The following is a 25,144-nucleotide window of genomic DNA, read 5'->3' as shown; positions in this document are numbered from 1 at the left end:
TGGATGATATTTTTCATTTATTTTACACGCCTGTTTACTAGGGATGCACAGAATCAAATATACAGTTTGGTATTTGGCCCTTCATCAGGATACAGATTCAGCCGAATCAATGCCTCTGACTGAACTGAATCGTGCAGATCTCAAGTCCTTCCTATGACATCTGCAAATTAGTACAGGTATAGGACCCATTATCCCGAATGCTCTGGAATAAGTTTCCGTAGTTGGGATCTTCATACCTTAAGTCTACTAAAAAAAAAATCAATAAAACTGAAATTAAACCCAATATGATTGTTTTCCATCCAATAAGGGGTAATTATATCTTAGTTGGGATCAAGTACAGGTACTGTTTTATTATTACAGAGAAAAGGGAATCATTTAACCATGAAATAAACCCAATAGGGCTGTTCTGCCCCCAATAAGGGGTAATTATATCTTAGTTGGGATCAAGTACAGGTACTGTTTTATTATTACAGAGAAAAGGGAATCATTTAACCATTAAATAAACCCAATAGGGCTGTTCTGCCCCCAATAAGGGGTAATTATATCTAAGTTGGGATCAAGTACAGGTACTGTTTTATTATTACAGAGAAAAGGGAATCATTTAACCATTAAATAAACCCAATAGGGCTGTTCTGCCCCAATAAGGGGTAATTATATCTTAGTTGGGATCAAGTACAGGTACTGTTTTATTATTACAGAGAAAAGGGAATCATTTAACCATGAAATAAACCCAATAGGGCTGTTCTGCCCCCAATAATCAGTTTCAAAATTCTAAATTATTTGATTAAAATGGAGTCTATGGGAGACGGGCTTTTCGTAATTCGGAGCTTTGTGGATAATGGGTTTCCAGATAAGGGATCCCATACCTGTATTCAACTGAATACAGAGCAGAATCTGAATCTTTTAGAAAAGATTTGGGGACGGACCCTACAATAGTCGGTACATCCCAACATTTTTTTTTTTGCCGAATTTTGTTTTCCACCGCATAATAAATAGGCCCCTGTGTGTTTGTGATGGGAAATTTTATCAGTTCAAAAACAAGTGTTTGGTTTTTTTTTTTCTCCCCCTGTAGGTCAATGGCACTGCCCAATACAACCCCATTGATTTAGAGAACGGTAAAATCTCGGCCATCAGTCATATCTCTTCGATCCTCGTCAGTACAGACTTCGGCCTTTCCGTGTCGCTCAGTTACTCGCTACTTTCGATTCAAATCCCATCAAATTACTCTGGAAAAATGTGTGGCCTTTGTGGAAACGCCAACCAAAATGCCAATGACGATCAGAATATAAATGCCACGTTGTCTAAATGGCTCTCCCGCCCGGGACAAGGAATGTGTGATTCGCCGGTTCAGGATTTCAGCAACGATTTTCCAAATGAAACCGCCCAGTTCTCCAATTCATCACAGTACTGTGCGGTTCTCGTGGATCCGGAAGGTCCATTCATGTCCTGTCTAGTATCTGTTTCGCCAGTAAGCTTCTATGAAGACTGCCTGATGAATTTTAATATGGGAGGTGGTTTTAATAAGTATATCTGTTCTACCATTGAAGGATACGCGAGGACCTGCCAACTGGCTGGCTCTACTGTCTACCCATGGAGAAATGAGTCCTTCTGTCGTAAGTTAACTTTCAAAATTAGAAGTCATTTTATGCTTTGAATGACATTTTATTGGGGGATTATCACTTATTGCCATTAAAGGGCCAGTATACCTTCACCTTTATTTGCTGAATTGTTCTGCTGGGTTCACTTGGAAAGGTTGAACTTGGACTTTGGTCTTCAACCCTATGTAAATGTATATACTGCCATAGTTTGTTCTTCTACTAGGAAACTTAGGAAGATTTGCCTTTCTTATGAAGCATTTTCCTTTTCACTATTATCAGAGCATATACTTTCTCACCTGAAGGTCCATGTCTTCTTCAAAGAGGACTACAACCTAACAGTAGGGCTATGAGGTTAAGTTAACTAAAAAAAATCATAGTGAGCACCTAAAAATGACTGTTTCACACTTGATTGTTCTGTAAACTTCCAGTTATGCTTTTTTTCTTTGGGTCTTATAAGGGGCCCTACACCTTCCTTCACATGAGCTAAATAGGACTAAAATGAGGGAAATGCTATTGTTAATGGTTTTGTGTATATATAGGTCAGTGTGGGTCTGAATGTGAGTGGATAGGTCAGTATGGGTCTGTATGTGAGTGGATAGGTAGGTCAGTATGGGTCTGTATGTGAGTGGATAGGTCAGTGTGGGTCTGTATGTGAGTGGATAGATAGGTCAGTATAGGTCTGTATGTGAGTCGATAGGTAGGTCAGTATGGGTCTGTATGTGAGTCGATAGGTAAGTATAGGGTGTGGGTTTACTTGGAAGGGTTGAACTTGATGGACTCTGGTCTTTTCAACCCTATGTAACTATGTAAATGCATTCTGACCATATACACTTCTCTTTCCAGCTGCGGGGTGTCCAGCGAACAGTAATTATACAATCTGTAAAGATCCGTGCAGCCCAACTTGTATTGATCCTTTCAGATACACGCCTTGCCAGAGTGTATGCTCAGAGGGCTGTGAGTGTAACAGTGGGTTTTATGAAGATGGGGGTAGGTGTGTACCCACTGAAGCCTGTGGCTGCTACGTGCAGGGCTACTATTATCCGGTAAGTAGACTTGGAAAAGGATAAAAGAGTTTAGTTCCCCTTTGTAGGGTTGCACAATGAGTACTTGTGGTTTTTGTTACACAGGTAGCTTACATTTTCAATAAAAGACTAACAAATGTAATGTATTTGTAGCTGTAATATTGGTGTGTAGGCGCCATCTCAGTGCCTTGTGCCTGAGTCTGAGCTTTCAGCCAGCGCTACACATTAGAACTGCTTTCAGCTAACCTATTGTTTCTCCTACTCCCATGTAACTGGAGGAGTCCCAAGCCGGACTTGGATTTCTTACTATTGAGTGCTATTCTGATACCTACTGGGAGCTGCTATCTTGCTCCCTTCCCATTGTTCTGCTGGTCGGCTGCTGGGGGGGAGGGGGGGGATATCACTCCAACTTGCAGCGCAGCAGTAAAGTGTGCCTGAGTCTGAGCTTTCAGCCAGCGCTACACATTAGAACTGCTTTCAGCTAACCTATTTCTCCTACTCCCATGTAACTGGAGGAGTCCCAAGCTGGACTTGGGTTTCTTACTATTGAGTGCTATTACAATACCTACTGGGAGGGATCCCCCAACCTTTTAATTTTTACCTTTTATTTGCCGCAAAACAAGATGTCTTATTCTATCTTCCAGCAAGGATATGTGGGTATTGACGAAGACTGCCAGCAGAATTGTTCTTGCCCTCAGTTTAATCAGTGGCAATGTGAGCCCCTTTCCTGCCCATCTGAGAGTATCTGTGAGGTGCAGGAAGGAGTCCGCAACTGTTATCCAAGAGGTATGAAACGCTTTCTAAACTAGTGCTCCCTATTGAGTAAGCTCACTAAGATATCTCAATGTAAAACCCAACCATTAGATGTTCTTGGGGTTGTCTAGTGTCACAAACAAATCCTCCCTCCAATGAATGTATATAAAGGAAAGGTCACTCGAGATTCTCTTGGAATGATCTTCATTGAGGATTTTCCAAAGCCATAAATAGTAAGATGTGAAGGAGATAAATGTGTGGTGGTGGCTCAAAGGGTCAACCAAGGCTAAGATGGTAGGGCTGCAACTTTTTCTTCATGGGCTACTGTCCATAGGGTAACCTGTTGTATATCCCACTACTGACTGAGAGTTGTACATCAATAGTTTAACTACTGGGATAATGACAAGTAGAGCCAGATACTACCTCCATGCCTGTTCTTCTCATTCAAAACTGCCTGAACACTAAAGCAGGGAATTCTATTGGTGCCCCAGAGGATGTGCAACCAGGAGAGGGACCCATAACAGTAACTACACGGGTAAACCGTTTTTTCCTGAATCTGGGCCCTGTATTATCAGTCCTATCAAGTTGCTTCCAAGAGCAGTCTGAAGGTGAAAAGCCCACCATTAGCACTATTACTAAAGTCTGTGATATGGTGTCCCTGGTGGGATCCTTTTAGCCTTGGCCATGCTAGAAATGTAAAATCTATCCCAAGGAAACACTCTAGTTTAAATCTATGGTACTCACTATCCCCTGCTCCTTGTGGTTTGAAGAACTTCAGTTGCCATTTTGTTTTTTTCCCCACCAGAAATGTTAAACCCAGCAGATCATACAGAGTGTATCTTCAGCCCCGAGGCGCCGGCTTGCACAAACGTTATCACTTGTGGCTTCTATGGTTCTTCAAGATATGAGACATTTGGGAGGACTCAATGGAACCAGCCCTCGGGAGTAAATGCGCTTTCTGTGGCCTACTCCTGTGACTCTGACCTTGTGTACAATGTAACGGCCACGTCGGAGAGCTTGGGAAGTGTGGAAGAAGTGATCATAAACGTGTATGGGATTACTATAGTCATAGATAGGATACAGGAAATCTGGGTAGGTCTGCACTTCCTGCTAATTACATTAGTGACTCAACCACATAAGGGATTTTATTTAAGATATTACCCCTTATTGGGGCAGAACAGTCCTATTGGGTTTATTTCATGGTTAAATGATTCCCTTTTCTCTGTAATAATAAAACAGTACCTGTACTTGATCCCAACTAAGATATAATTACCCCTTATTGGGGCAGAACAGCCCTATTGGGTTTATTTAATGGTTAAATGATTCCCTTTTCTCTGTAATAATAAAACAGTACCTGTACTTGATCCCAACTAAGATATAATTACCCCTTATTGGGGCAGAACAGTCCTATTGGGTTTATTTAATGGTTAAATGATTCCTTTTTCTCTGTAATAATAAAACAGTACCTGTACTTGATCCCAACTAAGATATAATTACCCCTTATTGGGGCAGAACAGCCCTATTGGGTTTATTTAATGGTTAAATGATTCCCTTTTCTCTGTAATAATAAAACAGTACCTGTACTTGATCCCAACTAAGATATAATTACCCCTTATTGGGGGCAGAACAGCCCTATTGGGTTTATTTAATGGTTAAATGATTCCCTTTTCTCTGTAATAATAAAACAGTACCTGTACTTGATCCCAACTAAGATATAAATTACCCCTTATTGGGGGCAAAACTAGCTTATTGGTTATTCAATATTTTAAATGATATTTAGTAGACTTAAGTTATGGAGATTCAAATTATGGAAAGATCCCTTATCCGGAAAACCCCAGGTCCTGAGCATTCTGCATAACAGGTCCCATATCTGTACTGCTTTTAATGTCTGGGTGACAGGTTCACTTTAATACACTCAGTATTGCTCCTTAATGAAACCTTTCCCCAATGACGCCATTAAAATTCAACAATGGCCGAATCGGAATTTCTTCCAATTATTCTGTAAACCAGACCAAAATTGCAAATATTCAGACTAGCACTTTGCAAATAAAATTTATTTTTTTTTTTTTCTATTTTTAGTGGTTTCTGAGATTCTTGCAATTTTAGACGGCTAATACCAGGCTTTCGGGCCAGCAGCTCCTTGAAACCCTGTCGGGGCCCTACCTGACTATGTAACCCCTGCATAGTGAGTTAGCTGTCGGGTCACTGATTCTCTTTGACCATGAAAGACCTGCTGAGCAAAAAGCCTGGTAGTGGCAGTCTAAAAGTGCAGATATCTCAAACCACCATTTTTTTTTTTCTATGCAAAAGCATTTAGAAAAGGTTTATATAAACTTGATATGAGAGAGCCATGGAATAGTTTACGTCCTTTATCGGCCAGTATATGTATAGATTGTTTGATGTAAACACCAATCTATTGTACGGTGCTGTGGAATATGTTTTCACTTAATAAATGTGTTGCTATACAAAAGAACATGTTTAGAACAATAGACTGCAGACCCTGCAAAAGCTACGGGCAAATGGGCTGTGTGGGAGACATTGCTATTGGCCAATCCCCTGCATTGCGTGTCTATAGGTCTGTTATTTAGCCATTATAAATTACCCCAATGGGGAAAACCCCTTGTAATTTTTGGCCTTCCACCTTCTAGCAACGCTACTCCCACTATCTACAGCTTGAGCCATAAATATAAGGGAAATAACTATTTAAAAGACTAATTCAATTAAAGCATAATTACACCCCCAGAATGAGTACTGATATCATATAAGTGGCCTATTAAAGAATCTCCCCAAACTGGAATATATATATATATCAGTAAATATTGCCCTTTTACATCCTTTCCCTTGAGCCGCCATTTTGTGATGGGCTGTGTGCTCCCTCAGAGATCAGCTGACAGGAAGTGATGCAGCTCTAACTGTAACAGGAAGTAGTGTGGGAGAACTCTGCCCAATTATTGGCTGATGGGGCCTAGCATGTATGTGTGCCATGGCTTGTTTGTGTGCACTGTGACTCCTATGATCCCAGGGGGCGGCCCTTAGTACTTAAAATGGCAGTTTCCTATTTAGGATTACCCAATGGCACATACTAGTAAGTGTATTTTTATGAAAATGATTATTAATTATAGATTTCTGTAATATACTCGTTATAACGGAACTATGACCATACTTACGCTATATAATCCTTGCTTTCCCTACAGGTAAATGAAACTAAAATAGATGTTCCCACAGAACTAGTCCCTGGCAAAGTCTGGCTAAAGGCACATTCTCATGCGGTTTTGCTCAAAACGGACTTTGGGCTCACGGTCCTGTTTAAGGGTGGAGAATACCTATTCATCATGCTTCCAGCCGGTTATTTGAACTCCACCTGCGGCCTCTGTGCGGGGGTAAATATGACCATGGGTTTGGCTGCCACTCCTAGCGCCACGGTGGCGGCAGTGACCACTCCTGGTGCTGTGGCTACAGCGGCGGCCACTCCCATGACTCCTGTGGCGGCGGCCACTCTCGTGACTCCTGTGGCTGCGGCCACTTCTAGTGCCATAGTGGCGGTGGCCACTCCTAGTGAAGGTAACCAATCATTCAGTGACACATTGAGCAGCTGGAACTGCAGTGACAGTGACCACCCCGGAGCCAGTCTCTGCATGATTTTGTTGGACAACGATGGTCCTTTTGGTGCCTGCCACGAGGTGCTGGACCCATACCTGTATTACGATGCTTGTCTGTCAAGTCAATGTCAGAAGGGTGGAAACATCGCTGGAGTTTGTCAGAGTCTTCAGAATTATACACTTTCATGTCAACAACAGAATCAAACGATCGAGCCCTGGAGGAACGATTCTTTTTGCCGTGAGTTCCCAATGCTGACCCTTAAATAGGAGTCTAGTCGTCCAGTCTTAGTCGTCCAGTCTTAGTCGTCCAGTCTTAGTCGTCCAGTCTTAGTCGTCCAGTCTTAGTCGTCCAGTCTTAGTCGTCCAGTCTTAGACGTCCAGTCTTAGACGTCCAGTCTTAGACGTCCAGTCTTAGACGTCCAGTCTTAGACGTCCAGTCTTAGACGTCCAGTCTTAGACGTCCAGTCTTAGACGTCCAGTCTTAGTCCCTCGCAATCTTCCTACCCTTCAACAAACCTAGAACTTCCAGCAAAAACATTTTAGCATTGCTTCCCCCCCCCTTTTTTTTGTGATCATGTGACCTATGTGAAGCTTCAGGCAAGTAAGACATGAAGGAGACCCCTTTTCCCCTTTGTTGATTCAGCAAAGTAGGGTCTAGGTGAGCAAGGAAAGCTATGGCCAAATGACCTCTATGAAGCTTCAGGCTAGTAAGACATGAAGGAGACCCTTTTTCCCCTTTGGTGATTCAGCAAAGTAAGGTCTAGGTGAGCAAGGAAGGATATGGCCTTGTTGAGAACTTTTTTCATCTGTATGTGCACTTAATGTACATAGTCTTCAAAGTCCCACTATTGGATGCTGAGCAGAAAGAAGGGCTTTCCCCAACTACTACAGAATGCATTATAATGCCAGTCTCTCTTCTTCCAGCCTTTGCCTGTCCAATGAACAAGCATTATTCCATTTGTGTTGATCCATGCGGAGAGACTTGTACAGCACCCAATGGGACCTCCTCTTGCAACTTGACGTGCATAGAGGGATGTGAATGCAATGTTGGGTTATATAGGGAAGGTGATAAGTGCATTCCCATCGAAGCTTGTGGTTGTAATGCCAATGGAACCTATTTCAAGGTAGGGGCACTGAGGTGTGAGAGGTGGTTGGGTTAAACTGATGCTTGTCAAGCACAGCGTGGGGTGCAGTTGGACTAGTTCTGTTGGCAAAACTGATCATTTGCTGTATTATCCCACCATGTTAGAGTCTGAATTAGTCTGATTTTGGTTAGTACTTGATGAACGCAATGTACTGCCTGGTATCCAAGAAGACAAATGCCCCCAGAAACCATAACTATATTGTGATGCCCTTCTATTGATCCTCCCAATATGTTTGTGTCACTTGGTGAATGTAAATGTGTGGATAGAGAGAGGATAATGTGTTAATTTGATTTGCTATGAGCTACTAAAGTCTTCTAACGAAGGTCAAGCTTTGTAACTAGTCAGGAACATGGACTGCCATTTTTAATAGTCTCCACCTCTCTCCTTATAGAAAGGCACTGAGGTTTTTGGAGATAATTGTCATAGGAAATGCTCCTGTCCTCGGTTTGATCAATGGCAGTGCGAGTCCTTTACCTGCCAGCCCAATCAGATCTGTGACATGTGGGCGGGCATTGAGAGATGTTTCCAAAAAGGTATGAGTTGATTTACAAAATTGTGTAGCATTTTGGGTTCTTGGCGGGTTTTTGGAGAATTCTAACGCTCTCTGACATAACTGTTTCTTTCAGACCTTTTGGCCGTTTTAAAAGCCTTAGAATGTTTGTTATTTCCAAAGGAACCAGGCTGCGCTAACTATACAAACTGTGCTTTCATCGGTAAATTGGGTTACCTCTCTTTTTGGAAGAAAGTCATATTTGGTGGCCTGTCTACGTCGGATTCCCTGTCTGTGGCCCAGTCCTGTGTTGAAGCTAATGCAGGGAATTCTACAAATCCATTCTATGATATATCCGTCAAGTTTGCCAATGGCAGTGAGCAACAGATTGAAAGTGTTCTGATAAATGTGTATGACATGGATATAGTCATTGAGAAAAGTGAGCACTCGAAGAAATTTAAGGTTTGGGTAAGTCCATAGTGAATAAGGTTAATGTGCTTAAAGGTGTGGTATAGCCACCTGGGGGTCTATTCATCAAATCACGAGTTCGAATCCCGAAATGGGGATTCAACGATTATTTCTGATGTTTGCAAATATCCCAAAAATGCTTACCAAAAAATCATAAATATATTACTTGGTGCTCCGAAAGTCACGAAATTTTCGTACAGAACGATTGTAAACAGCGGGAAAACCTTTCCAACTTTGATTCTTCTGTGCATGATTTTGGAAGCCTCCCATAGGGCTCAATGGCACTCTGCAGCTCCAACCCGGCCCAAGGAAAGTCTCCCATAGGGCTCAATGGCACTCTGCAGCTCCAACCCGGCCCAAGGTAAGTCTCCCATAGGGCTCAATGGCACTCTGCAGCTCCAACCCGGCCCAAGGAAAGTCTCCCATAGGGCTCAATGGCACTCTGCAGCTCCAACCCGGCCCAAGGAAAGCCTCCCATAGGGCTCAATGGCACTCTGCAGCTCCAACCCGGCCCAAGGAAAGTCACCCATAGGGCTCAATGGCACTCTGCAGCTCCAACCTGGCCCAAGGAAAGTCTCCCATAGGTCTCAGTGGCACTCTGCAGCTCCAACCCGGCCCAAGGAAAGTCTCCCATAGGGCTCAATGGCACTATGCAGCTCCAACCCGGCCCAAGGAGAGTCTCCCATAGGGCTCAATGGCACTCTGCAGCTCCAACCCGGCCCAAGGAAAGCCTCCCATAGGGCTCAATGGCACTCTCCTTGGGTCGGGTTGGAGCTGCAAAGCCTCCCATAGGGCTCAATGGCACTCTGCAGCTCCAACCCGGCCCAAGGAAAGTCTCCCATAGGGCTCAATGGCACTCTGCAGCTCCAACCCGGCCCAAGGAAAGTCTCCCATAGGGCTCAATGGCACTCTGCAGCTCCAACCCGGCCCAAGGAAAGTCACCATACCCAAGCTTGAATGAATCCGAAACTTTCCTACTCTGCACGACAATACGATTTTGTCAAAAGCTACGAAACTGTCGCTCAAGCTACGAAATTGTGGCAGAAAATACGCTCTGAGCGTTCGTGATTTGATGAATAGACCCCCTAAGTGTTAAATTGCAAACACACCTCCAATTTTAACAAAGACCCAAGACCAAAGCAGATTCTGGGAGAGCTTCAAAATCAAAACACTCAAGTTTCTAAAAAAACAAAACTCCTTATGTGAAACTTGGTAAATCAGCCTCCCATTCAACCTATCCATATCCATGTTTGGAACAGTATGTACATATCCAGAGGTTTTTAAGATGCTCATTTTTCCAAATTGTATTCTTCATGGCTTTTTGGTTCTTGACTCTTACTGGGGATACTGAGGGCTAATAACTAACCTAGTACAAGGTATTTCAAGAAGGTGGTTTTGATTTCTGTTGACCATATGGATAGTGTTTCACTAGAATGTCCTACCTTCTGTTAAGGACTTGGGGGTCTATTCATAATTTGTCTGTACATCTTGTTGCAGGTTGTCCTCTACCTCTTTTTCCCCTTCAACTTTTCCAATTGTAACTGGGTCTTCTCATATGTCCATAATAAGAATTTACTCAAAGGTAGACTCTGAATGTGCAAGTCCAACAAGTGGATGGGAATTGGTTAGGTTTAGACCTCTCAGAAGGGCAGTATTCTATTCTAAACTTTTACAAATGTTTCCTTTTTATGTACAGGCCAATGGAATTCAAGTAAATTCTTCTTCAGCCTTAATTCCTGGAAAAATACGGCTAGAATTAGATATTGTTGCTGTAATTCTTGGAACCGACTTTGGCCTTTCAGTTGTGGTTAATAGTCCAGGGTATCTCTACATTTTTCTTCCAACCAGTTATTTGAACTCCACCTGTGGACTGTGTGCCGCGACAGTTGCACAAAATACCTTTTCCAACACTTCGGTGGGTAACCAGACTTTAAATGACATTCCAGTCACTTGGAACTGCAATAACACTGACCCAACAGGTTCTAGCCTCTGTAGGATGCTGTTGGACGAAGATGGCCCATTTGGAGCTTGCCATGACGTGCTGAGTCCGTCTACGTATTTTAATGTTTGTGTAGACTACCAGTGTGACAACAAGGAGGACATATCTGCAGTTTGTCAGAGTCTTCAGGATTATACGGATTCATGTCAAGCACAGAATCAGACCATCAAGCCTTGGCGGAATGACAGTTTTTGCCGTAAGTGTTTTTTTATTGCTTTTATTTTTCTATATCAAAATTGTTAGATAATGGAAGGTTCTTTCTACAGAAGCATAGTATTCCCAAGGAGCTAGTTGATTCCCCTTATTTTATGGAACTCTAGGTAACCAGTGACAACAGAACTTAACCACCTTTTGGTGTTTTTTTTAAAGCTCTTCCCTTCCTTCAATGTATGTCTTATTGTAGAATTTGGGGGCAAATGAAACCCCTTCAAAAATCTATAAACCGTAGAACTAGTTGTATAGGCAGCATTTTTAAGTTGAGTCCTCATGATGGTGTTGGGGAGAAAAGGAGTGAAGCTGAACTGTAACCCAATAACCCAACATACAAATGCCAGTGATCATCTTAACCCCCAACCCCCCAAAAAATATCTAAGGTTTTAATTAAAAAGGGCAATGTAAACTATGTATTGCCACTAAGTCGTGTAACTCGTTAACAGAATGAACACAAGTAGGAGATGCTTTAAATGCAAAAGCCAGTAATTTGGCAAGATGCAATGAATTATGGTTCTTATTTTTGGTGACTTTCCATATTGGAGCGCCGAACCTCTTATGTAATGTATAATATGAACCTTATTTCTAGGAGTTCTTGTGAAACAGATTTTCCACCTACCCCTGAACTTCTTGCTAGACACCAGTCTTAACCCTAAATAAGGTTTACAATAGCACAAGTTCTCCTTTAATACTGAGCGCCACTGCCTATAAAGATAGAACTTGTGAAGGTTTTATTCCTACAGGTAGAGAGACCTTTAGTGAACTTTATCCCCCATCAGTGGAAGCCCAAGTCCCTTTCCAGCTGTGAGGTCCCCATACACGGGCCAATTCTAGCTGCCGATATGTGACCCTTAGACCGATTCGGCAGCTAATCGGCCCATGTATGGGCACTACCGACGGGCCTGCCCGACCGATATCTGCCCTGAAACCTGGCAGATCTCGATCAGGCAGGTTAGAAAATCTAGTCGGATCGGGGACCACATCGGCTCGTTGATACGGTCCCCAGACTGACTTTTCCTATGCCGTCGTTATAATTCGATCGTTTGGCCCCAGGGCCAAACTATTGAATAATCCTGGATTCTCCCGATATCGGCCACCCATAGGTAGGGATATCTGGAGAAGATCAGCTCGCTTGGCGACATCACCAAGCGAGCGGATCGGCCTGTGTATGGGGACCTTTAGGCCAGGTATCACCTGGAAGAGCTGCCTCCACACTACTTTGTGGAGAGGATGCTGCTCTTGTATAGCTGAACTCAAATCTACTATCCACTACAACTTTTACAAGGTCACTGTTCAATGTATCTAATGTTTGAGTAAACGTAGTCTTAAATTGGACTTCTTGAATGAGGTCTACCTTCATCTCGGGCCATCTGGCAGATTCACAGAATGGCATCCAAGAACATTAATGTGTTTCCACCCATAATATAAACTAAGGGGAGGACATTTTCACCAGATCCCAAGACCAGTTATGAAACTTCTTCCATAGGGGACTGCAGCCAAGACCTTTCAGAGAAGTAATGATTTTTAGTTAGAAGAACCCAGTTGCCTTGGGTTCTTTGATGCATCCGCTTCTATTGGTACCTACATGAGTCCAATTCTACCCATTAGGGTGACATCTCAGTTTGGGAAACCAATAAGCAGAGGTTGAACGTTTTAGGTTTATCATTTACTTTATTACCTAGTCTCCCAACAAAGAGGGAGTGGCAGATAGCCATTCCCACAAATGTGGAGAGTAAAGTGACCTTTACACTTTTTTTTTCCCCCCCCGAAAATGACCGAGAATGTAATTCTGATGAAATTTCCAGTTGGCTGTTGTCATATACTGTATTATAATAATGCAATTTCTACCCACCCCACCAGCTTATCAGTGTCCACCGAACAGCCATTATTCCGTGTGTGCTGATCTCTGTGAACCATCTTGTATGGCACCCAATGGATCCCTGTCTTGTGACATTATCTGCATGGAGGGCTGCGAATGTGACCCTGGGTTCTATAGACAAGGTGACCTGTGCACACCCCTCCAAAAGTGTGGTTGTATTGACAATGGCTCCTATTATCCAGTAAGTGGCTTTTAAATAATTGCTTAATGTTGTAACATGACTCGCTTAAGAGTTTCTGTACCCCCTACTTTACTAAGTCACCTTAGTTTCTGATCTGTGTAACAGGATTGTGCCTTTATATGGTGACAGAACCCCTCGGTGACTGCTAATATCCTTATCATTTACAGTAGGGGGTACATTATCCCTTATAATACATGAGTGATACTCAGAGTTCCCTGTATAACTCAGCCTGCAGCCTTGTGCCTTTATATGGGCACAGAACCCCTCAGTGACTGCTAATATCCTTATCATTTACAGTAGGGGGTACATTATCCCTTATAATACATGAGTGATACTCAGAGTTCCCTGTATAACTCAGCCTGCAGCCTTAGTAGGGGGTACATTATTCCTTATGATACTCATGCCCCCTGATCATGTACCTCAGCCTCCTAAAATGTCACAACTTGGTGACTTCTTCAAATGATGATAAACATTGTAATGGTTGATTAACTTCTTATATTCTCAACTGCAAGGCCATTGTCCAGCATGGTTAATTAGTTAGCGAGTTGGCCAGATTACCACAACTTCCATTTTGGTGCCTTCACTCAACTTTTGGTAATGCTGAACAGTCACCATTGGCACCTTTGTTTTCCCTTTATTTGACTTGAAAGGCAAATGAACGTTTGGTGGTTTTAGTACTGTTCTTGTTGTGTAGGATAAGGTAGATGTTCCTCACACTCGGCTCTCGCTCTTTCAGCAAGGATCAGTGTTGGTTGAAGCCTGCAGTCAAGTCTGTAACTGCACTCAGTATCAGCAATGGCAGTGCAATCCCATTTCATGTCGGCCACAGCAGATCTGCGATGCACAGACAGGGGACCCTAACTGTTATCCAACGGGTATGTTGATTTTTACTTTGGCACTTTATCATAATAAAGAGATAACAAGTGTCCCTAAACTGGTCAGCAACATTCTGCCTTGATTGGATGGGGTAGTTCTTTGGGTAGACAAGTGTTATCTCGGTTGTCTTTCCCTCAACTTTTTTAAAGCTGCCAGATACCTGGGTGATTTTTCCACCAGATATTGGTCGGGCAGGGTGTTCTGACTGCCCCATATGCTGGAAAACTGATCAATCGCCAGCTTTATCAGCCGGTGTGGCCATGAATGTGGTAAGGAACTAAGGAGACCTGTGCTATCTTCTGTAGACCCATAGGGTGAATATAGGTGCTTTAAAGGTTTGACTAACACACGTGAGGTCTGTCATTATATTTAGTCAAGCTGACTCAAGTCATGTGTCTCTTGCAGGTCCTACAACGTCTGAAGAAAACCTACAGTGTGTCTTCTATCCAAACAGATCAGCCTGTGCCCAGGACATTCACTGTGCCTTCTCTGGCCGAAATGGATATTTGACTTTTGGGAGAAAGTTTGGCTTTCAACATCTCCCTTGGCCACATGTTCTGCCCCTGGCCCACTCCTGCGACACTGATAATATAGACAATTCTATAGATTCAACTTACAATGTATCCGTCAAGGTTCTAGATGGTTCAGAGAAGGTGATGGAAACAGTCATAATAAATGTCTATGAAACGGATATTGTCATGGAGCAAAAGGAGCAGCTACGTGTTTGGGTGGGTCAACCATGTAGAACTGGCAGTTATTCATCTTTATATGATTGGGTTACTATAGCAAATAGTACAGCCAATAAAACAGCAAGTAGATGTATCGGTTCTTTAGCTGAAAGTGTTAACATTACTCTAAATCCACCTAGTATTTCTAATATGCTGATCCTCAGTCCTAGAACGGTTTGTATGAGGAAACAACAAAACAAAGTTGCGGTGTTTGTTTCCACTGGATATAAATATATATTGCACAAGAGCGATAATATACTGTAAATTGTATCCTTATAAACAGTGTTTAGTGATAGTCATCAGTTTTCAGTGCTTAGTAATGAAGTTTGTCACATGACTTGCAAGAACCCCCTGTTGAAAAATGAGGATAGAAGTTGCCTATTTATAAATCTCTGACCACATTTCCACATTACATAGATTATGCAACATTCCCATCAGTCCCTGCCCCAGTGAGCTTACACTCTAAGGCCCCTATCCCATTCCCATCAGTCCCTGCCCCAGTGAGCTTACAATCTAAGGTCCCTATCCCATTCCCATCAGTCCCTGCCCCAGTGGAGCTTACAATCTAAGGTCCCTATCCCACTACCATCAGTCCCTGCCCCAGTGAGCTTACAATTGAAGGTCCCTATCGCTTTCACACACACTATGTTCAATTTAGTCATCGGCCATATAGCCTGCCTATATGTTTTTGGAGTGTGGGAGGAAACTGGAGCTCCTGGTGGAGACCCACACAGACACTGGGAGAACATACAAACTTCTTGCAGATAGTGCCCTGGCTGGGGTTGAACTCAAGACCCACAGTGCTACAAGGCAGGAGTGCTCCTCACTGAGCCACCATGCTGCACCCCTTCAGAGTTTCATGACCTGTATATGGCTATGGAACACCTCAGTGACTTATAATATCCCTATATGTTACAATAGGGGGCACTTTATTCACTATATATTTTAAGGAACTCCTCGGGGACTTATAAAATCCTTATTTTACAAAAGGGGGTACTTTATTCACTATATGATATCTCGGTGGCCACGTGAAGAACCTTTTAATTGGGTCCACAAACTCTAACTCAATTGTGTAACCTTAATCACCTGGCACCTTCTCTCTGCTTTGGTCCGACGGTTCCTACCAAGACTAATGGAGACCTTTGGGGATTTCACCACTCCCCCTTATGTTTCTATGTTCCCAGAAGAAACCTCACAAATTCCTCCTTTTGCCTTATCTTTACAAACTGAGCTTTTTTTTCATATGTACATGCTGACTCTTGGTTCATCCATACTTTCTCCTTCCATGAACACCATTAACCAGTTGGACTTCAAAGCCATTTTTGAATGCTCCAGTAATACAGCTATTTCGGGGAAGCCAACCCCAATCCCACCACTGTCTTGACATTTAATAATTTTTTTTTTTTCCTTCTCTGCAGGCGAATGGAACTCCAGTGGTCATTCCTTCAGTTTTAATTCCAGACAGAGTTTGGCTAAAGCAAAGTGATCACTTTGTAATCCTAACAACGGACTTTGGCCTCACCGTCCAGAACGACGGAAGATACTTTCTATACATTGACCTTCCTCAGAGTTACCTAAACTCCACCTGTGGTGTGTGCGCATCAACCGAATCGCCAACGGATACAACAAATGGGTCATGGGGTGGTAACCAAGCTCTTAATAACGCAACCAATACAATGCCCACTAATGCTGTGCTAGGAGGTGGTACCCAAGCTGTAACCAGCACTCCAAGCTCTTGGCATTGCAATGAAACTGATTCAATGGGCGCCATTTTGTGTGAGATGCTGTTGGAGATCAATGGTCCATTTGCAGCCTGCCATGAGGTGCTAAGCCCTTCTCCATATTATGACCTGTGTCTGTCGCATCTGTGCCAAAATGGCGTCTATCTCCCAGCAGTTTGCCAGAGTCTCCAAAGTTATACGTCTGCGTGTCAAGCACAAAATCGGTCAATTGAGCCTTGGAGAAATGACCGCTTCTGCCGTGAGTTTAATGCTTTTGGAACTGTCCCTAGTAGAGTGTGTAGTCCTAGATGTACCTAAAGGGGGTGGTTCACCTTTTACATAAACCTTTACTATGTTACAGAATGGCCAATTCTAAGCAACTTTTCAATTGGGGGTCACTGACCCCAGCAGCAAAAAATCTATTGCTCTCTGTGGCAACAGTTGTATTGATACGTTTTTATAACTTCAGGAACACTCCTATTCGTATACCAGCTTCTCATTCAAACCACTCCCTGGTTGCTAAGGTAATGTAAACCCTAGCAACCAGATAAATGGCAAATTCCAAACTGACGCGCTGCTGAAAAAAGTGAGACAAATTATAAAAAAATGAAGACCAATTGCAAATTCTCAGAATTATTACTCAACACTCTACATCATACTGAAAGTTAACTCAAAGGTGAACAACCCCTTTAATGATTAGTTATGCTGGGAAGTTGCACAGCCCTGTAGGAGTCAACACTATTTTCCCTTGAAATTAATGCTTTTACAAGTTATGCCATATAAGTTATGCCCCCCCCCCCAAAAAAAAACCCCCATTACTTTTGAACTTAAGGGGAAGGAAAGGTAAAAACTAAGTAAGCTTTATCAGAAAGCTCTATGTAAATACAGCCATAAGCACTTACAGAACTCAAATAATGCAGTCCTCAATCAAAAGAAACACAGGATTTCTTGTCTTTTTTGTAAACATGTTCTTCTGTGTCTGACTTCCTTCAGGACACAGGCACAAGTCTGCTCAGTTTGCTCCTCTCTCCTTCCATTTTCCTCCCCTCCCTTCTCCTGCTCCCCCTCCCATCTCTATGTAATCTGAGCTACCAACAGCCAGAGCTGCAGCAGGAAGCTACTGAGACCAAGCTAAAATGGCAGCTGCTATCTTAAACAGAGGGAGTTTCTAAAGCTGTTTGGTAAAGCTTTCTGCAAAATATAGCGTCCTAACTTGCACTATTGTGCCAAAATGCCTTTCCTTCTATAAATCTAGGGTGGTAAAAACAGTAGAGGCAATAAAACCTGGTCATGAACCTGTGGGACGTTTTAATGCTTATTCAGAATATACATTAAAGCTCATGTTGTTCTTCTCTCAGCTTTTGTGTGTCCAGGTAACAGTCACTATGAGATCTGCGTTGACCCCTGTGAAGCAACTTGCAGTCATCCTAACAGAACCTCCTGTGACTCGTTGTGTATGGAGGGCTGTGAATGCGACCAAGGGTTTTATGCAGAATATAACCTGTGCCTACTCATTGAAGACTGTGGTTGCTATGTAAATGGTTCCTATTATCCGGTAAGGGGTGTTTAAAAACAATATTTATTTCTCTAGTCTGCTTTGAATGTGCTCTTAGTATAGAATATTTGTATCCCAAGTCCCCATCAGGCCAAAGGAGGACCCTAAAAACCTTCGGGTTAGGCCTTTGCTCCAGGAGCAAAGCAGATTCTTTGCAGGTAGATATTATGAAAATTATTTTTTTATTTTTGGGAGGGGGGGATTCTGTCATTTTATGGGGTAATTTTTATCTCTAAATGACGCTATTACATAGCAAATAATTCCCTCTGCCATTTAACCTTTTATTCTTGAACCAACAAATGTATTTGTAGCTGTAATATTGGTGTGTAGGCGCCATCTCAGTGCCTTGTGCCTGAGTCTGAGCTTTCAGCCAGCGCTACACATTAGAACTGCTTTCAGCTAACCTATTGTTTCTCCTACTCCCATGTAACTGGAGGAGTCCCAAGCCGGACTTGGGTTTCTTACTATTGAGTGCTATTCTGATACCTACTGGGAGCTGCTATCTTGCTCCCTTCCCATTGTTCTGCTGATCGGCTGCTGGGGGTGAGGGGGGGGGGATATCACTCCAACTTGCAGCGCAGCAGTAAAGTGTGAGTAGAGTTTATCAGAGCACAGGTCACATGGCTGTGGCACCCTGGGAAATGAAGAATATGGCTAGCCCCATGGGAAAAACGGATTACAATGCAGGATTCTACTGGAGAAGCTCTATTAATGGGTTTGAAAAAACCTGTTTTCCCATGACTATTGCTTTAATTAAACCAAGGGCTCATAATGGGAAGGTGTGATTTGTGAGTTGTCAATCAGACCAAGAAAGTGGGTGGAGTTTTGGGATTAATGGGTTGTGGTTGGGTAGATTAGGGGCATTCATGCTTCATTGATAACCCATTTTACTTAGCAGGGCCCACCACCCAGAGGACCCAGGTAAACGGTGGGCTGCTAACTTAGTAGTAAGGGACCCCATGATTACCAATGGTGGCCCTGATAATCCTAGGCATGGAGTACAGCATGATAGACACAACTGCCTTTAATATTGGGTAGGTACAGTATATATCACATGTAAGTTCTCTCTCCCACCTTATAGCAAGGGTATGAGATTATAACAGAAGGCTGTCAGTGGAAATGTTCCTGCCCTCAGTATAACGAATGGACATGTGATCCTTTTTCCTGTCGATCCAATGAAACCTGCAAATGGACAAACGGAGCCCGTAACTGTTATCCCCAAGGTATGAAGATGTTCTTAAGCTTCAATATTAGCAGTACGTTCTCTAGAAAATTGAGTATTGATTGTCCTTGACTAGGTGCCACACCTTTTTGATATGGCCTCCTATGGGCCAGCCCCACCGTTTGAGAACCTCCATTCTGAGTCATGCTGTATTAAACATGAATTTCCACAATACGGCTTCTAAAACTGCACGTTTAGAGGTGGCAGGAGTGATGCTAAAGATCTAGATCAGTGGTTCTCAACCTTCTAATGCCATGACCCTTTAATACAGTTCCTCATGTTGTGGTGACCCCCAACCATAAAATTATTCCTAAGACCATCAGAAATATGTGCTTTCCGGTGATCTTAGGCGACCCCTGTGAAAGGGTTGTTCGGGCCCCCAGGTTAAGAACCACTGATCTAGATTCATTGTTCTGCAGCTTTTTGTAACGGACTATTCCTCCCAATGTAAGGCTTTTCTTGTCCGCCTGGAAATGAATACAGTGACTGCACTACAGTCTGCGACAGGACTTGTAAGAATAACAGCTGTCTGCGTCCGTGCATGGAGGGGTGTCAGTGCCCAAATGGATCCTACTGGGATGGGAATAGCTGTGTGACGGCGGAACAATGCCTTGGATCAGGCAACCAGGTAGGTTTATTCCACTCCATTGTAGGATATACTTGTGTACACTGGGGTCTTATAATTGCAGAGAGGGTCTTGGTCGGTGTTTCCAGTGAATGTGATACAAGACAAAATGTCGTCATAGGGATAGAATGATTCAAATCTTATTGGCTAAATACCAATTAAGGGGCGGAACTGTAGACCTGGTCGCAATCTTAATCCTGATCATGTGCGGTTATAGCCGGTTCTGCTGCTAAAGAAGTTGGCACCATAACCTTGACAATAAAGCACTTATTTGCTACTACACTGGTAATGTCTGGGCTTCCTTTGCTCTGAACTCGTGCAACCAACGTAACTTTGAGGCTGGGATTAGCGCCAATTTGAGGCAAATCTGAGAATCTGGACGGACCAATCTGCAGCCAGTTGGTGGTTGCAATTTATACTCCACTCTTCAACATGAGTGCAGCGACTAGGATATAGAAACTAAGGGGCCTATTCATTAAATTAGGATTTAGTCCGAATGGGACTTTTAGAACTGTGCATATTTTCTACAAAATTTTCGTTAATTTCTGTGACTTTTTTTGGGCGTTAACCGTACTTGTCACAATGAGTAGGAAAGTTTTGGATTCATTCAAGCTTCGTTATCGTGACTTTCCTTGGGCCGGGTTGGAGCTGCAGAGTGTCATTGAGCCCTATGGGAGACTTTCCTTGGGCCGGGTTGGAGCTGCAGAGTGCCATTGAGCCCTATGGGAGACTTTCCTTGGGCCGGGTTGGAGCTGCAGAGTGCCATTGAGCCCTATGGGAGACTTTCCTTGGGCCGGGTTGGAGCTGCAGAGTGCCATTGAGCCCTATGGGAGACTTTCCTTGGGCCGGGTTGGAGCTGCAGAGTGCCAGTGAGCCCTATGGGAGACTTCCCTTGGGCCGGGTTGGAGCTGCAGAGTGCCATTGAGCCCTATGGGAGACTTTCCTTGGGCCAGGTTGGAGCTGCAGAGTGCCATTGAGCCCTATGGGAGACTTTCCTTGGGCCAGGTTGGAGCTGCAGAGTGCCATTGAGCCCTATGGGAGGCTTTCCTTGGGCCGGGTTGGAGCTGCAGAGTGCCAGTGAGCCCTATGGGAGACTTCCCTTGGGCCGGGTTGGAGCTGCAGAGTGCCATTGAGCCCTATGGGAGACTTTCCTTGGGCCGGCTTGGAGCTGCAGAGTGCCATTGAGCCCTATGGGAGACTTTCCTTGGGCCGGGTTGGAGCTGCAGAGTGCCATTGAGCCCTATGGGAGACTTTCCTTGGGCCAGGTTGGAGCTGCAGAGTGCCATTGAGCCCTATGGGAGGCTTTCCTTGGGCCGGGTTGGAGCTGCAGAGTGCCATTGAGCCCTATGGGAGACTTTCCTTGGGCCGGGTTGGAGCTGCAGAGTGCCATTGAGCCCTATGGGAGACTTTCCTTGGGCCGGGTTGGAGCTGCAGAGTGCCATTGAGCCCTATGGGAGGCTTCCAAAAACATTCACAGAAAGTTCAAAGTCAGATATTTTGAATATGAAAATTTCGGAACTTTTGGATCGTACCACGATATTTTCGTATCTAATACGTTTTTTCTACGCGTACTTTTTGAAGTCTGAATTTCGGAATTTGATAAATCGGCCCCTTAGTCTTCTGTGTGTCTTATTTTTAACTTTTTTTTTTTCTTCTATGCTCATAGATCGGAACCCTTGTGCAAAAAGCAAATAATCCCAAACTACTGCTACCTACCCAAATTGCACCTTCCCTTTTAGTTTATATTTATCTCTACTCCTAGAATATTCCTTGCACACGTTGAAGACATCCATGTTCCATTGCTTTAATGTTAAAATCTTTATTGGGGCTCTCCATTAAGTGGGGGAAAAATGTAGAATATTGTGACTTTGCCCCTTTACATCTCATAACTGCATTGTGATCTGGGACGAGATGTTGTAAGAATAACACGAGTGTAGTGTATAGGGAGGGGTGTCTGGTCATCTCCACCATTGGTCTCAGCCACCACCTTTCTGTGTCAACGACATCTACTGTTTTGTCTCCATATTAACCCTTTCTGCTACTTAACTATGGAATTCCTCTGAATATCTTGGTTCTTAAGTGTATCCACAATGATATTGTGTCTTCACTCCAGGTACAGAGTTCACCTCAAGCAATAGGGGTTCCTTGCGAAATCTCTTCCCAGAATTCCTCCCAACCACTTTGTCTTCAGTGCATCGTAAGCTCCCAGAATATCATCACTTGGAATAGCACGGCAAGAAGTCTGGAGGCAGATGTGCCGTACGAGATCCTGCGAGTCTGTGAAGACTCAGACAAATTGTGGCTGCGAGTTGTGCTCCAGACTCTAACAACTGGCCAAATGCTTCATGTGTTCTTTGGCCAAAGCTTCATCACCGTGAGATCCGACTTGGAAGTGCTGGTAAGAATCTCCAAGTTGTCCTCTACTCTTGTGCTCAGACTTTGATACAAACTACGCAAGTTCCCAGGGTTCAAATTGCAGTTGATATCTCATACAGATAGGAGCGCTAGCTACCACAAATGATCTTGGAATGAGTATCCAGAGTGTGTTTGAGGCTTATCAATTGGGAAAGCTAGGCCACCATTGGTATGTTGCAGAAGTGATAACATGATTACCAAAGATCCAGCTGCCTCAATTTGTAGTCATTCAGCAAGTAGCACTTATTGGTCAAATGCCCACTGACATGGGTTCCTAGTCATTGGGAAATGTTCTAGTACTCTAGGCTTATTTAAACCACTACAACCTGCTTTAACAAGTAACAACTACATCCTAAAAAATTCTAGTCCAATGTTTAAGAAAAAACACTGGCCCAGTAGCACGGAAGTTTGTTTTTCTCCCATCAACCCTCTCCCTTTCCTGATGACTCCAGAGTTTATCCTGGTACCATCATACTGCACACCCCACAGTAGGACACGTCGGATGGTTTCTAGCTTTATTTTTAACCAGGCATGTTCTTCTGTGTGAGGGGAATGAACCCCTAAATTTCCAATAAAACCCCACTTCCGCATGGTTGGGAATCAAAACAATGCACTAGGACTGGTCAAGTGACTCTACGGATCACTCAAACTTGTTGATCTCAACTTTTCAAGTCATCTTTTTCTAGACGGGGCCTCTGAATGGTAGGGAGATTCATCTGTCCCCACTTACAGAAAAGCAACCAATAATTAAGCTAAGTTTGGGAAACCCAAAACTCAAAACTACTTTAATACTTTATATACTACTTTGAAGAGCTGAAGCTAGCTAAATACTATCCAGTCATTGTGTTTATGAGCATGTACCACTGGGTTCAGCATGGTACAGCCAATTGTACAAAATGGCCACTAATAGAAAGTAGTGAGGAAGTGAAGAGGAGCAAAGGCAACTGGACCAAGAAAAACCAGATATAGTGCAAACTAGTAGAGCATTGGAGTAAGAAAAAATAAGATGTGGGCCATTGAAATCTCTTGAACATGTGCTTTCATATTATACACGCCTCCAATTGATGGAGTGTTGCTTAAATAGGAGGAAACTTGGGGTACAATCAATTTACTAAGCCAGTACTACTAGAGAGGGACGTCAATGATATGTGATAACCAGTTTATCTTTATGCTTGACCACTGAATGAAATATCAAACTGGGGATAAACTTAGAGTGGTCCTAACATACCCATCAACAACCACAGGAGTCAAAGGGGCACAGCCGACAAGGTCTTCTGTATGGTGGTCTTCTACTACATTACTACATTTATGGCTACATGTACAGTGAATGGGGGAGATTACCTGCATACATGGAATAATCACAGCCAATCCGCTTCTGTGGAACTCAAGGTTCTGGGAATCTTCCACTACATTTAACATCCCTCTTCCTCACTCAGGTTAATGGTGACACGGTGTTAACTCCACTTACCGAGTTCCCAGATCTACAAGTCGACCAATCGGATAATGCAGTGACCATCAGCCTGCCCGGAGATATGGTGGCCACGTTCAGCTGGGATGGACTATTAACGATCATGGTGTCTATGGACTTCTCCACCACTCTTTGTGGCGCCTGTGCCTATGGGAATATGGCTCCTGGCAATACGACTAACAACCTATTGGACTGCTGCAAAGCAGAAGATTTCGCTGATTTGTGATTAAATCCCTATTTACACCTTTGGCTCCAATGTGTGAATATGTCGAGACTTACCAGTGTCCTACAATGGGGGGTGGGGGGGGCAAATACAATAAGTAGATGAGGGAAAAGACATGGGATGCTGGGATAGATTTAGGGCAGGAAACACCAACTTTGCACCTTTTTTAAAGGGAAAATAACACTTTAATATGCAAAAGTCAAAGACCTGTTGCCCTAAGACAGTGGTTCTCAACAATACAGTTCCTCATCTTGTGGTGACCCCCAACCATAAAATTATTCCTAAGACCATTGGAAATGTGTTTTCTGATGGTCTTAGGCGACCCCCCCCCCCCCCCCCCCCCCCCACCACAAAGGGGTCCCGACCAAAAGGTTGAGAACCGCTGGTCTAAAGAGCTTTTCTTCCATCTTGGAATTACACAATCACAGCTAACGGCAGCCGCCATTTTGTAGACACTGCTAGCCCATACCCAAGGCGTAGAGGCGGGGCAGGCAACATGATTGACAGCAGGAATTTTTAAATGCCTTTGATAATGGTTAGGGATATGTTCAAAACATTTAATTGGGGTTTAATGGCTGGGTGACAGCCCTGCACTGGCAAAAAAACAAAATATATTAAATATTTAATATATTTTGTGGTTGGTAGAAACCTTGCAACTGCCATAGCTAACTGTCAGTTTCTGTATTAACACCCACGCAATATTTTACAAATGCAGCCGTTACTGGTCAGAATATTATACAGGAAATGTGAATATCTGACCTTAATTCACGTTTAGTATGAGAATAACATCAAATGCAAGCTTACACTGTTTTCAACTATCCTACTATATTGTGTCTGGTATGCAAAGTGTCTGGTTGCTAGGGTCGCTGACCTCAACATAAAACCTGCTTGAGTGAGTTGTATTTGCAACTACTACAGTTTAATTTGGGGGCTTCCCCCCACCGTATTAGTTTCTTGCAGAAGACTG

The 25,144-nt window shown here is 43.3% G+C and overlaps 1 protein-coding gene across 2 annotated transcripts in view; it reads left to right on the top strand.

The window, feature by feature from the left end:
* The window catches only part of muc5acl (mucin 5AC, oligomeric mucus/gel-forming like), a 38,254-nt gene extending 14,056 nt beyond the window's left edge, over window positions 1–24,198 (top strand). For both annotated transcript variants that reach the window (XM_012967592.2, XM_031905739.1), the window contains exons 9-26: window positions 1,073–1,613; window positions 2,442–2,641; window positions 3,265–3,406; window positions 4,179–4,465; window positions 6,568–7,210; window positions 7,897–8,096; window positions 8,509–8,650; window positions 8,744–9,075; window positions 10,772–11,270; window positions 13,145–13,344; window positions 14,081–14,219; window positions 14,626–14,948; window positions 16,367–16,928; window positions 18,028–18,224; window positions 19,306–19,447; window positions 19,899–20,074; window positions 22,185–22,469; window positions 23,923–24,198. In XM_012967592.2, the coding sequence (XP_012823046.2) occupies window positions 1,073–1,613; window positions 2,442–2,641; window positions 3,265–3,406; window positions 4,179–4,465; window positions 6,568–7,210; window positions 7,897–8,096; window positions 8,509–8,650; window positions 8,744–9,075; window positions 10,772–11,270; window positions 13,145–13,344; window positions 14,081–14,219; window positions 14,626–14,948; window positions 16,367–16,928; window positions 18,028–18,224; window positions 19,306–19,447; window positions 19,899–20,074; window positions 22,185–22,469; window positions 23,923–24,180 (5,268 nt within the window). In that variant the 3' untranslated portion in view covers window positions 24,181–24,198. The remainder of the gene's footprint in view (window positions 1–1,072; window positions 1,614–2,441; window positions 2,642–3,264; window positions 3,407–4,178; window positions 4,466–6,567; window positions 7,211–7,896; window positions 8,097–8,508; window positions 8,651–8,743; window positions 9,076–10,771; window positions 11,271–13,144; window positions 13,345–14,080; window positions 14,220–14,625; window positions 14,949–16,366; window positions 16,929–18,027; window positions 18,225–19,305; window positions 19,448–19,898; window positions 20,075–22,184; window positions 22,470–23,922) is intronic.
* The last annotated feature ends 946 nt before the right edge of the window (window positions 24,199–25,144 follow it).

Source organism: Xenopus tropicalis, chromosome 7 (assembly GCF_000004195.4).
Source record: "Xenopus tropicalis strain Nigerian chromosome 7, UCB_Xtro_10.0, whole genome shotgun sequence".
Lineage (NCBI taxonomy): Eukaryota > Metazoa > Chordata > Amphibia > Anura > Pipidae > Xenopus > Xenopus tropicalis.
Note: the sequence above shows the minus strand (reverse complement) of the source record. Positions and strands in the feature narration are given on the sequence as shown.